General features: G+C 38.1%; 1 protein-coding gene across 4 annotated transcripts; it reads left to right on the forward strand.

Moving 5' to 3' along the window:
- Positions 1 to 10275: 10275 nt before the first annotated feature.
- Positions 10276 to 13708, forward strand: pex10 (peroxisomal biogenesis factor 10). Of its 4 annotated transcripts, none has more exons than XM_006641970.3 (7): positions 10276 to 10345; positions 10594 to 10715; positions 10925 to 11005; positions 11099 to 11505; positions 11879 to 12054; positions 13010 to 13145; positions 13296 to 13708. In XM_006641970.3, the coding sequence occupies exons 2-7, from the start codon at positions 10604 to 10606 to the stop codon at positions 13362 to 13364; spliced, it is 981 nt and encodes a 326-aa protein (XP_006642033.2). In that variant the 5' UTR covers positions 10276 to 10345; positions 10594 to 10603; the 3' UTR covers positions 13365 to 13708. The 4 variants fall into 4 exon arrangements, with proteins under 4 accessions (XP_006642033.2, XP_015192627.2, XP_015192628.2 ...); XM_015337141.2 differs by having other exon boundaries at positions 10292 to 10365; XM_015337142.2 differs by having other exon boundaries at positions 10306 to 10345; positions 10554 to 10715.
- The last annotated feature ends 69 nt before the right edge of the window (positions 13709 to 13777 follow it).

Raw genomic sequence — 13777 nt, forward strand, 5'->3', positions numbered from 1 at the left:
ACATACATCAGTTATAATGGCAGACAATTATAAAATAGGATAATACTTATCAACACATTTCCAAACGATGCTTTGGCTCTCTATTACAAAATGCCTTCTACCTTCAGAAATATGTATCCAGAAATTAAACAACTAAATAAGCAAAATGGTAGATGCAAAACGTACACTGGTAAAAAATTGATGTTCACCACAAATTTGCAATACAGTTTCTCACCTTCACATTGACCTGTGAAGTTCGGCCCTATCCCCGCATTCCTGAGGTTAACCCAACCACAGAAGAAATAAATTAGAAAAGAGCTTTTTCTCAGAGCTGTTGTGTTAAAATGTCAACTCCAAAGAAAGAAACATGCCCCAAACTTTGAAGAGAACTATGCCATGCTTCATGTAGCAGAGAGAAAAAGAGTACAGTGCTTCTGACTGTAGGCTTGTATGATAGGAAAGTAGACAGGCAGAGTAAAAGAAAGCACAGGTCTGAACTCGCACAATGACATACCACAAGGTTCCCGGTAATAAAGCAGGTGAATTTCAGGTGTGGAAACTCTGGTTTACTGATCCCACAAAAGGTCTTGTTCAGGAAGAAATGCAAATGCTTTTGTTTTAGCAGCTATTCAGTCTTTTCTAATAGCAGGTTAATATTTGGACTGTTGCTTGTGAGTTTTGCAGCAATAAATAACAAGACTTCGACCTAAAAACGAAGGGTGTTTTATTTGTTTAAGTCATCCATTTTGAATGGATGAGGATGAACTTAATATCTAGAGATTGTTTAGATTTAAAAAAAAAACTCTGGAGTAAAGATATCCAAGCCTTTGCTTTAGAATTCCCTTGACAAATCAGAAGACAGACTGAATTACAGTATACAGTAATGAAATCCAGTATTTGTTAGCTCTTAAACCTTATACCCCTAGCAGTGTTTTTAAAGAGCCCTGTGGTTCCTTAAGTGATGATCTATAAGCTTAAATGTTATCTTAGGTAACAAACATAACCGCATCTTTGAATTTAAAACCAACAGAGGTGATAGAGGGAGCATTGGCTCTTCGTGAAAGCCAGGCACAGAAATCAGATCCTTAAATAAAATAGATACAGAGCCTCAGATTGAGAGACCAGTGACAAAGAGACCAAATACTGTATTATTAACACTAATGAGATTGGATAAACTGTGCACAGGCACATGAAAGAAACTGTAATTGTGTGTTTTCTTGGTAAGAGGATTTAGACAGTCAGAAACAGGAGAAAATGCCAATAGATATTATAGAAAGTATATGTAATGATGACTGGAAAACACAAGCTTTAAAAACAGCCTAGGGACAACGGGTATCTAGAATTAGCTAGATTTGTCCAATTGGTTGTAAACAGCAAAAAATAAACCAATTCTAAGTTGCCATCACCCTTTTGTTTGTTAGTCTATTTGTCTTATTTATGATTCATAGAAACGTCTTAAAACTTATTATAAAACTATAATATTGAAACTTCAGTTTTCATCATGCTTTTTATCTGATTTGTTATTGATTTTATCAGAACATTAATTAACCTTGATATCCATTTTATGCTTCAAGTAATGTTTCACATTAAAAGCAATACCAGCTCAAGTGCTTCATTTCTACATCCAACATAACCTTAACATCTTCAAGGTGCCAGTCGTAATTCCATTGTGGAAAGTGTCATTGTACACAACTGGACAAAATACCTGGGGCCTAAGCTTGCACGCATTGTGTCTACATCTCAGGCCACTGCCCTGTAACTCCAACTAAATCTTCCGAAATAAAAAAAACACTGAAAACTAACTACTTGCTGAATATCACAGATGTTTCCCACACTGCTTTAATAAGCAGAACATTTGTAGATAAGGCATTCCTGTTTACTAATACATCACCAAAGCTTGCTTTCTGTTGAGTTTATCTCTTGATTTGCCATGAACCTGAGAGATCTCACAAGTGTAGATCCAGATAGGACTACAACACAGAAAAACGTAGCTAATTTCCTTTAGGGTGGAGTTTTATGGCATTTGGCACTTCATATTGGTCAAAGGACTAAAGCAATTTGTTCCCAGCAAAAAAAAAAAGATTCAATGTCAAAGTCCTTTGGATAAAAAAGAAAAACATGCAACTTATTTTAGCTGCCAGCAGTTTTTAAGGGTTTGTTTTTAGCTGCAGTACCAAAACCTTTGTATTGCCTACACAACTTGTTGTGTGACACAGCAACATCTGAAAACAAAATGTTTGGTCTTCTCTAAAGTTCTGCAACAAGAAGGTGATATTTTTTAAATCTTCCCTTGTGTATCATTATAAATCTTTCCCTCTACATTGTTAAAAGTTTGTTGATTGTTATTGATCGTTTTCTAGATGAATAAAGGTGTCTTATGTCAAACTTTGAAACATCAAACAGAATTCAATTCCTCTGTAATAAAGTCATGATCATTGACCTAAATATTGTAGGAAACAAACTATTAAAGAACATATCAAATAAACATGTAAGAAAGTAAAACATTGTACTATTTTACATTATCGTTAAACATTGTAAATATTAATAAGACTGATTATCAAGAACACCAATATGATCGTTTCATGTCTCTGCCATTGTGTGATATTTTTAAAATAACTGACCCTCTGGAAAGCCAATGCTACCACAAACAATGATATTTTGTACCTATATTGTACATTTAACTAACTGCATATCTTTGGTAATAGCTTCCTAGGATAAAGTTACTCAGCATTCAAGTTTATTCTACAATCACACTCATTTAAATTATGCTCTGGGGAAAAAAAGGGCTTAGTAGTGAATTATTGAGCATACTTACTTTCAAATTTTGTATGATGCACATAGAATGGAAAACGTCATCCCACAGGTCTTTACACCAGTGGCAACCAGTTTGCAGTGACCGACAACTCCTAAATAACAAAATAAAACAATTCTGTTCCCGGATTAATGAATCCCCCAATATGCTGATTGTGTCTCTGCAGCTGTCCGATGTCACAAACTGGTACAGAGAGGTCCCAACATAACAGTCCTTTCTTTCTGTTGCCTCAGTCAATCTAGACTCACATTTCAATCACATTCAAAAGACATCTGCAGCATACTGAGCCTCTATCTTGCCTGCAATTTTTGTAGGGGTTATTTGCGAACAAGAGACAAAAGTTCCTTCTAACACAGAGTTGTTAGACAGAATACTAAAGAAAATATATTGATTTCTGGGTCATGGTTGTGTCATTAATATACAATTTTTCTATTATTTTATTACAGTACCTGACAAATGTTGTGCTATTTTATTGAATTAAAGATGATGTATACACATTCCTTTGTGGTGAATATTTCAAATCACTTTTATGGGTGAAAGAAGCTATTGAAATGGGGTGAATACTTTGGCAAATCTTTGCATGTGGGTTGTAGTGGTCATTCTGTTTTTTAATGCTTTGCCTAAACTTTACCATTCTTTCACCACAATTTGACTTTGATCTACTGCTGTGTGCATTTGCTGGAGTATACAACACGGTAAACACATAAAGATCTGCATTATGTTTCCACAGCACATTACACTATAGGATTCTCCCTTTTCTGCATAGTTAAGGTCTAAAAACAGCTTATATTTATACAAGACACTGAACATAAAACCTAGAAATAATACAGCCCCATGAATGTCTCCTGCCTTAATGTACTGATTTACTGTTGATTTATTACACTTGTAATTTAAGGTTATCCACCTTCAGCCTACAGCAATCTTGTTACCACATTTCATTTTTAAAATACTCTCTCGGTGATGGCATTCTTGGTGTGATTGCAGTCCTTGCCTCTCTCCTGGAGAGTATAAGTGCCGATATGTAGGATTGATTCTACCTGCAGCTTTTAAACAGCTCTCTTTCCTCCTTCCTAACACCAAGAGAGAAGCTATCCAGTAGCAAAAGTTCCAGCTTGAATACAGAGCTTATTATATTATGTTTCTTCCTTCCACACACAGCAGTTAAGATTTTTGTCCCTTTTCTAAATTACTATATAAAGTGAATTAAATCTTCCTTAAGTTATCACTTTTAAATTTACAGTGCCATGAATCTCTACACTTCAAAGTGGGAAACACTTCTATCCTTCACATGATACTAGTAAAATGCTTTGCCACCTACATACTGTATACCTGCAGCTATGATGAACTTAAGAATCTAAAAACACCCAATACAGAAAGGTCAGAAAGACCTGAATAAGATCGTTCAACCACAACATATGGAACAGGCTCCTTCCACCCCTTTCAGAGAGAGTGGAGGTAAAGAATTCATCTTTTGACAATCTGCCACATTCCTGCATCGAAGAGTAAATAAGAAGAAAAATGCACAGAGCTTTACCTTCAAGAGAAAAGCAGTGGACTGTGCTTAAGCTTGTCACCTTTGAAAGAATAAATCCCCACGTATGTTTGTATTTTACAGTGCAAAATTATGCGCTGGCAGTGTGAGCTGGTACAGCACAACTGCTTTGCACTCTGCGTCCAACACCAGGAAGTGGTTTAATGTAATTTGAAATGGCTTTGTCTATAGTGGGTGTTCCCTAAATGAACAACAATTATCTACGCCTAGTGAAAAGGGGATTGCAAGAATGAAGGCATGAGAAGCATAAAAGAAGCATAATTTGGAACTGAGCAGTTCAGTAAAAACCCTTTTAGAGTTCAAGCTGAAGTTAAAGTGAGGATGAGAACACGTCTTGCTGTGTACATTATATACAAGTAGTGTCTGTATTGTCTTTGCCTTAGAAACTTGCATCTATCTGCTATGAGAAAAAATGTATTCTATAAACAGCTGAAATACGAACACAAGAACACGAGAAAGGATATTAATAACAGAACCACTTAGCTAAGACCAAAGCACATTATCTTCTTTGAATGGTTTATTCTCATGCTTTCAAAGACATTTTGTCTACCTTTCTGTAGTTTCTTAACCTGCTGTCCTTCTGAATCCTCCCAGCCAAACTTGAAAACTTCCATAGGAATGTTAAGTTAGCGATTTACCAATATCAGAGGAATGACCATGCAGTGCTATTCATTGGTGAGAAAGGCACCCGGGCCCTCTGAGAGAACAATTTTTAAAGAGCTCCATACAACCTACAGCCTATACAGTATATTGCTGTAGTAAAAAAACAGCAAAACTATATTTTACTCTTTGAAAGAGAGTATCAACAATGCAAATTGTCAGTATTGGTTTGCACACACACAATACGCATAAAGCCAGGGGGGTCAAAGTCTGGTTGAATTGTCTTTTTAATTGCCTTTGATGTAGCTGCACCTTCCTTATGACAAATAGTTTGTTTTGCATAGTTAAACAAAAGCTACTGCTACTTTCCGCTGGACACATGGTTGCTATCTATGTTTTATAGAGCACATGACTTCTGCCATTAGTGCTCTAGAAGCACTTTCTGCCTCTCTAGAAGCAGTGAGAAGGCAGTTTCTCAGATATATAGTGCCAGCTCACATAGTTCTTGTGTTAGCTTCTGTTACTCTTCAGGAGGAGCTGAACTGATGGCTTACTTCAAAACACAAAACATATCCCATAGGATATTTTTTATAAAATGACCAGTTAAAACCTTTGTGGAACACATATTTCTGAAAAACAGCAACCTGCAAAGAACCTGTTCTAGTCCTTCATACCGTACGTGCTTCGCTGTCTGTAGCATTTTCTTCCTTTCCGAAAGGCTGTCAGGAGATTGCCACTATAGATTACAACAGCTAATGACATGTCTGCAAATCAGCAGCAGTCGCTACTGGCATTTTGGATCTGCATAGATCTGTAGGTCTGAAATAGGAACTGCTGTCAAATTACATGTGAAGGAAATGCATGAAGAAGTCTTTAGCATGCCGTATACAAGCTGCGGTAAAGAGAGCCTGAATATAATACACAGAAAGGAATACAAGGCATGTTTAATCAAAGATGACACCTTATTAAGTATCAAGTATCTGCTCTACTGGTCCTTTACCCTCTAATAACAAGATGCAGTGTGTGACTTCCTTGAAAATTTAGGATACTAAATGTGCACGGTGGTTTTGCATGCTTTTACTGTGTTTGCATTAAATATGTCTTGAGTTTTGCTGTAGTTTCTACTTTGTATCATGGAGATCCATACCTTTCTTCACCTTACCATTCCATTATTTAACTGTAGCTTTACTACACGTTGCTGTCATTTTACTATGCTGTACCACATCTAATGTTTCAAAGAGTTTCTCTCACTATAATGTTATCAAGAGTGCATGCGCTGGGATTACACTAAAATATTTCTGTTATAGACTAAATGCTCTATCAGAGCTTCTACTGTTTATAGAAGTACGCTGTCAGTCAGGGCCTATTTGCATCACAGCAGGCAGGGAGTGTGCCTGACATGTGTGCGAGTCAACAGACAAGGCATTGTGGTTAATGGTGGAAACACAAGGAAGAAGGTTGTGACAAATCTGATCCTTGTGACAACACAGCTGAAGCAAACTGAGAGAAGAGAGAATGGCAGAAAAAGTAGAATGACACCTCTTCATGATATAGTAGAGTAGGATAGATCATCAAAATTTTTACCTGTCTTCATCCTATCTGTATTTATACCCTAGTGTGCCATCTCCTCATGATGATTAATATGTGGTAGTGCTTTGCAAGAAACACCATGACCTGTGCTCTGTTTCATCCTCATTCCTCTGAAATATGTACTGAGCACTAGGGCTGCTTTACCACAAAGCAACAAAATACCTGTAAGGTTTACAGATAGTCACTGCTTATCAGATCACTGCCGATGCAGCAAGGAAAAAAAAAACATACCCTGGGGGATGTATACCGATTCCTTTCTGATAGAAATAAAATCACATTAAAGGAGAATATTTTCTCACATTTTCTCTGTGCCTTTATATTTCTTAATACAGGTATGAAACAATAAAACTACTATGAGCCATTTGATAGCAGTGTTAAAGTTTAATGGCTTTAAAATCAACAGAAAAAAATATTTCAACACAAATATTCAGTCATACAAGCTACAGCTCAGACCCAGATTTAGTTGTCTCTGTTTTGTTAATGATTTTACACATGAAGATCTAACATGTAATATACATTATGGTACAGTATGCGGACAGATAAAAGGATCTAAGTCTCTATAGCCTCAGCTCTTCATTATGTCCTGAATTTAGTTTTTGTTAGCATATATGGTATATGTTTCCCCAAAGGACTGGACACAAATAGTGTCATATTCAAAATCAATAAAGTTCATACATAATGGAGACACTGTTATAGGCAACATACGTTCCTAATGAAAGAAAATGTTCAGTCTTTGTAAGGCTCTAATTATCCAGACAAACACATATATAATCTGTATATTTTTTTAAATGATCACTGAATTTGTGCAGAATAATCCAGTATTGCACAATTGGTCTATTACACTGTCTCTTGTACTTTTTTACACCTGTGTATGTAACTCAGGCCATGTTCTGACAAGTTAAATCCTATTTTTTCTCTTCAGCTTAATGTGCTTTTCACCAGCAGTCCTTGTTTTAAAGCACAATGGTACGGTGCTCATGATGGTCTGTTAAAGGCTTGTGACTTTCATTTAATCTATTTACTATTAGATTTGATTGCTAGGAAATACACATCCAGGTGCTGTATTTGCACATGTACATATATTTAGAAATTAAATACACAGATTCAAATTTCCAGATTCACCAGAAACAGTAAACAACAGAGAGAAAGTTGCTTGTTATACTCAAAGAATCCTTAAAGAATTTATAGACTGCACACCTGGTAACCCGCAGTTTTGTTAGTGAACTCCTTATAGTTTACATGAATTTGGTAGAACAGCTGCTTCCTTGACTGAACCTGAACTCATGTTTCAATACTCTTATCTGTGCTAATGAAAAACGAGCAATTAGAAATAACTCCCTTTCAAATCTTATCAGGCACAAAACTGTTAAGAGTACTGCAAAAGATTATGAGCCAACAAAATAAATGAGAAAATGAGAAATTTTAAAGATGTTCAGCACATAAAACTCCCTTGATCTCATTGTGTGTTTGGGAAAGAAATACCTGTCAAATTATATTGTATTGTATTGAATCATTTTATATTTCCCTGCCTTTAAACAAAGATCCATTCAGAGAACTATTAAAAGCATGGGACACTAATCTAGAAAGTTTAAATTTCAATTGAAAGCAAATCTCTTAACCTAAATTAATACAAGTTGGACCATTAAGAAGTTAATGAAACCAGAAGGTTGTTTACTTTTTTCTTTGATTTTTCTTGGCTAATGTAATTTTTCGTAATAATGGTTGAATTTAAGTAAAAAATGAAAATGCCCCTTTACATTTTATTTTTTTCCTAAAAGTTGTGTTAAGATAATGTGTTATTATTTTTAACACAAAATTGTTAATATTGTAATATATCATTTTCATAAGTAATACTTGGCACCTAAGTATTTAAAACTGCAGAAGCTAGTTTCATCTTGTTAGTACAGACTAATTCTGTAGCAAGACCGTTTGACAGCTGTTTCAGTATAGAAAAAAAACCCTGAAATTAATGTTTGCTGCTTCCACAACACATATTTACACCAAATAAGTTCTAAGATAATAACCTGCTGCTGATTTGTTATCTGGAACTGCCTCAAAAATAGATTTCTTTATTTTAGATTGTTAAAAGCAGCAGAGAAACGTTTTATATTTCATTATTAAAGGAGAAGACAAAAGCGTAATGACTTTGAAACAAGTAGCCTGTGTTTCCCTGTAACCCCAACAAACTAGATACTTACTTACCTCTTTAGTTTATTAAGGTCAGACCTCGGCGTGAAAGAACTATTTGAGCGGTATAATAAAATATTCCAAGAACAAATGAAATCTGACTTACCTTCGTCTTTTAAAAGTTTGAACAAAGCTTCATGTCCATTTTCTGAGCCACATCTGTGAAGTGTGTGTGAGCGCTACAGTGAGCCTAGCCTCAGTCTGTAAGAAGTAACAAGTAACTTAGAGTTTCAAACAAAAACTCCACCTCCTCCTTACTGTAAACTAAATCCCTTCCCGGCCCACAGTAGGCTGCAAATGAGTTCCTGCAGGTTCTTAATCAAACAACTCGAATGTAACTTTTTGGATTGGGAGGGGACTCTTAGAAGGTAATAAATCTGCACTTTGTGCCAAAACGAAAAAGGAGGTGTCTACTAACTGGCGAAACAAAAAGCTGTGACTTGATTTTGCTTGACTGAAATCACAAAGAAACCGGTTCTGCAAGTTTCTGGGCAATGGCAGGAGACTTGCAAGTTTCATCCCCCACATAGAACACACACAGTGCCCCTTGGAGCACTGCTCTGATTCAGTTGGAATCGGAGAAGATCGGGTTCTGAAACACTTGAGAGAGAAGTGTTTGAGGTCAAAGGTTGTAAGAGTTAATTATTACATGGTGTGAGTTTTTCATAAAGCAAACTGTGGCATTTACACTACAGCCAGGCTATGTCGCTTGAGGAAAACCATAGTCTTGGGAGAAGACTGCATTTAAAAGTGCTGCCTCATTATTTTTTTCATCTCATTGAATTCTTGTGTTGTATTGGCAGTAAAATACTGTAGGTTTCCGTCCACTTCAGCACCTTATTTCCCCAGAGAGCCTTTTTCCTATACCAGCTAGCTTTCACTTTCACAAGGTGACTTCTGACTGCAGGTACAAATCTTTATAAGCAGTTGAAACCTACACAGCATCCCCGAAAAAGAACTGTTCATCTCACAGACCAAAGAAACGTACAAACAGCAAGAGCCACTGTCACTGAATGACAGTACATTCTAAACCTGCCACATTGCTTTTCTGTAAAACACTCTGAAACTAGGTTAGCATCCAATGCTAATTTGCCTGAATCGCTAGCCAAGGCAAAATGCAGCACTCTCTTTGGGATGACGTCAGTGAAAGACATTTGGCTCTCTAGAGAATCGTAATTTTAACGATTAATTTGAATAACAAAAACAAAACATTTCTTTTTATTGTTTATGAAGACAGCCGGTGCTAGCCATTCCTTTTTCCTTCACCTTCTCTTATTAATAAAAAATAATCCCCACCATTGTTTTTTGTTATTTTTTTCACGTCTCATTTCACAAACATTGTCGTTGGTTTTGCCGACCCGGACTGAAGCCGTGGAACTGTGATATCGAATTCAACAAAAAAAATAATGCATGCACAGAGGCTGAAATTAATTTTAAAAATACTAATTTGCTAATTATTTTCGTCATACCTCCACTTGGTGCCGCTGTGTTTATTTACTACGGTTTTCTTCTCAAACTTTTGGTTCTTCTAAATTGTTCTCTCTCTGGTGCATCCGGGTTTTTTGCATCGCACAGGAACAGGAAAAGGCAGGTAAACGCAATGGACCTTGAGTTGGCTGGAGTAGGTAGGTTGGCGATGAGTTGAGTAAGTTTGTAAAATATATTTCTTTATTCTTTCAGTTTTTTTTTATATTTTAGGATCAGGAGAGACTCGGCTACGGTTGTGTCTGATTTTAATCTCCCACAGCGAGAAGGATGCATTTATCGGCGCTGTAATTCGGCTTATGTCGTGAGCCTGTATTGCTCCATATTGATAATAAGTCGTTTTTGTAGGCAACACTGAGGATGCTGTTCGTTTCTTTTCTTGTTGAAGAGTTAACGTCATGCCTTTGTTGCCTGCAAACCAACCCCATCTGATTCGTGCCAGTCAAAAGGATGAGTATTACCAGAGCTGTCTGAGAAATAACGCCAATGACGCCTTTCAAACCTTTGCAGGTGAGTCCGTATTTAAATAAGAAGATATTAAATATCCATACATTTTTATGACTTGTTTCGTCACATTTTCTTTTTTTTTCCCGCGGCGGATTATGTCAAACATTTCATGTTCCCACGCTATGATTTGGCTACTTATCTTAGCAATGGAAGGTTGCTATTTGACATGCAACGTATTTTCTGTTGTGAAGGATTCATTTGATTTTTCACAGGGTCTAAAAGGTGGCTAGACTGGAGAAAGGAAATAGAACTTCTCTCGGATCTTGCATACCACTGCCTTACAACGTTTGCAGGTAAGGAAGACTTCATTTCGACCTAAGGTTTTTTGCAGAGTATCGCTCCTGACTGATCTCGCCTGCTGTGAGATCTGACCGTTTCCCCCACAGGTTATCAGACCCTTGGAGAAGAGTATGTCAGCATAATCCAGGTTGATCCCACTAAGCGGAGGGTGCCCTCTCGTACGCGTCGGGGTGCCCTGATCCTGCTCCACGTCGTCGTACCTTATCTCGTGGACAAGGCCCTCGTCTGTCTGGAACATGAGCTCCAGGCTGAGGGATCTGAACGCCCTAGCAGTCCCACCACGGCCTCCAGATGGTGGAGCCCAGTCTCCTACTGCAGAGAGCGGATCCACCGGGCCGTGAGACTCCTGACGGAGCCCCAGAAGAAGACTGGCCTGCAAATCCTCTTCGTTTCCCAGCTGAGCATCACATTCCTGCGCAGGCTGCACGTGGCTGTATTCTACCTCACTGCAGCTTTTTATCATATTGGGAAGAGGGCAGCCGGCATCCGCTACGTAAGTTGATCAAGGAGCAATCAAGTTCCATTTTGGACATCTTGTTTCCCTCCTTTTTGCAAAATAGGCCTATTTTTATATAAGTAGGGAGCTGCTTCAGGCTGCAAAGGAACAAGTAAAGGTTTATTCCATACTGAAAAGATAAGAAAAGAAACACAACGTTTCGGCTGTGGAGCCTTCTTCTGTCACTCCACACGTTGTTTCTTTTCTTCTGGTTTTATATAAGGCATATAAAAGAAAATCTGGCCGGCCTATCACAGAGGGTTTTGGAGTTTTTTAATGGAAAATGTAATTCGATGAAAATAAGCGTTATCACTTTTTTTTCCAAAAACTTTTTTTTTTGTTCAGTGTTCTCCTCCGGCTTGCTTTTCAGCTGCGTGTGCATGGTCAGCCAGGAGGTGACCGTGCCATCTGGAACAGTTACAGACTGCTGGGCGCTGTCTCGCTGCTGCAGCTGGCTTTGACTCTGGCCCTGCAGCTCAACAACTTCCGCCAGAGACAGAGAGCCAGGCAGGAGTGGAGACTTCATCGAAACCTCCCCTCCTCCAGGTATTTCATTTCCAAGAGTGATGGTCTTGGTAATTCAAGCTCGTAACGGTTACAAACAGGAAGAGGCCCTGTAGCCCATCTAACCAGCATTGATCAGTGCATTTCAAACCGCAGTAAAATAAAATGTCCACAGTAACTCGTAAAACCTCCAGTTTACATTTACAAAATAGACTAAATTTCCAGATATGTGCAGCATCATGTCCTGCGATTCAGAATGTGGCAACATAGCTTCTGGTGACGCGTGCAGACCTATGACATTGTTAACCAGCAGGCTCGTGAATACATCTCTTTTAGTCCAGTAGAAATACTGCTTTCAGTTTTGAGAAGGATTTTTCCGACAAATACTACTTGTTAATTCTGCACGCAAATCACATTGGAACATTTCTGTGGTGAAATGTCTGCTGCACAACCTGTACTTATTCCCTCGTCCATCACGTTACACTGTTCATTACGGAGACTAGTGAGCAGGAAGAACCACATCCCGTCACGGTTTGTGGGAACTCAAATGCGAGTTTGTGTCAACATGGCGTCTTACAGTACTTTCAGAAAGTTCATGAATTTGTGCTTAATTCCAAATTTGTACGTTTTTTTCTAAAGCGTCCATGCATTTATTTTGTGACGGAGATTTAATTACTGCTCTGAGAAATTGGGACTATCCTTCCCCTTGAACCGAACCAAGGATCTTATCCAGCCGGATCTTGAAAGACATTGGCTTTGGCAATGTGGCTGTGGTGCTTGTTCCAGATTCCCATAGCCCTTTGGCTAAAGACATACCTGCGGTTTTAGGTTTTAAATGCAGTGAGGACACTGTTGGTAGGAGAAAGTCGAGGAGGCTGGAAGGTTTCTCATTGAAAGTGGGTTTGAAATTTGTTTAGTGGATTCTGGAAAGCATGTTGCAGGTTGGAGAGATGTGCTAGCCAAATGGGTGGCAGTTAGTCTCATTTTTTCTTTTTAGTTCGCAGTCTGTGGAAACTACGGCAACGCGCTGCTCCCTGTGCATCTTGTGCCTGGAGAACCGGCGACACTCGACCGCGACCCCCTGCGGCCACCTGTTCTGCTGGGAGTGCATCACCGAGTGGTGCAATACCAAGGTGAAGCAGCACCGTGAGGAGCCTGCTTCAGGGTTGCAGAAGGGTGGTGGTCACCTCATCTCTCCCGATTTGTATTTTATGGGAAAATTCTAAGCATTTATTTTGTTTTTTTTTCTTCTAAAAAACATATTTTCATTCTTCTTTTTACAGGCAGAGTGCCCCTTGTGCCGTGAGAAATTCCAGCCACACAGGCTGGTCTATCTGCGAAACTACAAATAGAAGAAGAGCAAAGATGTTGTTTTACTACCTTCAACACAGAGTCTCGATCTTTCATTCTGTGGTTTCCTCTGCTATTGAGTCCCTTAAGGCAATACATGTACAAGCCTCAGAGCAGCAGTTTCAATCTAGTCCTGACACTGCGTGTACTTTATAATGTGTATGTATTTGTCAGTGATAGTATCTCATTGTAACATTTAAAATACAGGGTAGTACTGTTATTTTCTGCTGAAAATATTAATTAACCTTGGAGGTGTATGGTTTTATTTCGCTTGATAATTTAATGAGGATTGTGTAGAACTGGATTGTATCAGTCCGTGTTACAGAAATAAAAACAGTCACCTATGGCTTTGTTCTATCATTTTGATTTTGATTTGCTGCATGCTTTTAATTGTCTAAAAGAAGAAAGCTACTAG

This window comes from Lepisosteus oculatus, chromosome 25, assembly GCF_040954835.1.
Source record: "Lepisosteus oculatus isolate fLepOcu1 chromosome 25, fLepOcu1.hap2, whole genome shotgun sequence".
NCBI lineage: Eukaryota > Metazoa > Chordata > Actinopteri > Semionotiformes > Lepisosteidae > Lepisosteus > Lepisosteus oculatus.

Bases quoted from the DNA above. Each gene is read 5' to 3' on its own strand.
- pex10 (XM_006641970.3), top strand. From the start codon at position 10,604: ATGCCTTTGTTGCCTGCAAACCAACCCCATCTGATTCGTGCCAGTCAA. The intron at 11,506-11,878 runs GTAAGTTGATCA...CTTGCTTTTCAG, and splicing joins GGGCAGCCGGCATCCGCTAC to CTGCGTGTGCATGGTCAGCC. The intron at 12,055-13,009 runs GTATTTCATTTC...TTTTCTTTTTAG, and splicing joins CGAAACCTCCCCTCCTCCAG to TTCGCAGTCTGTGGAAACTA.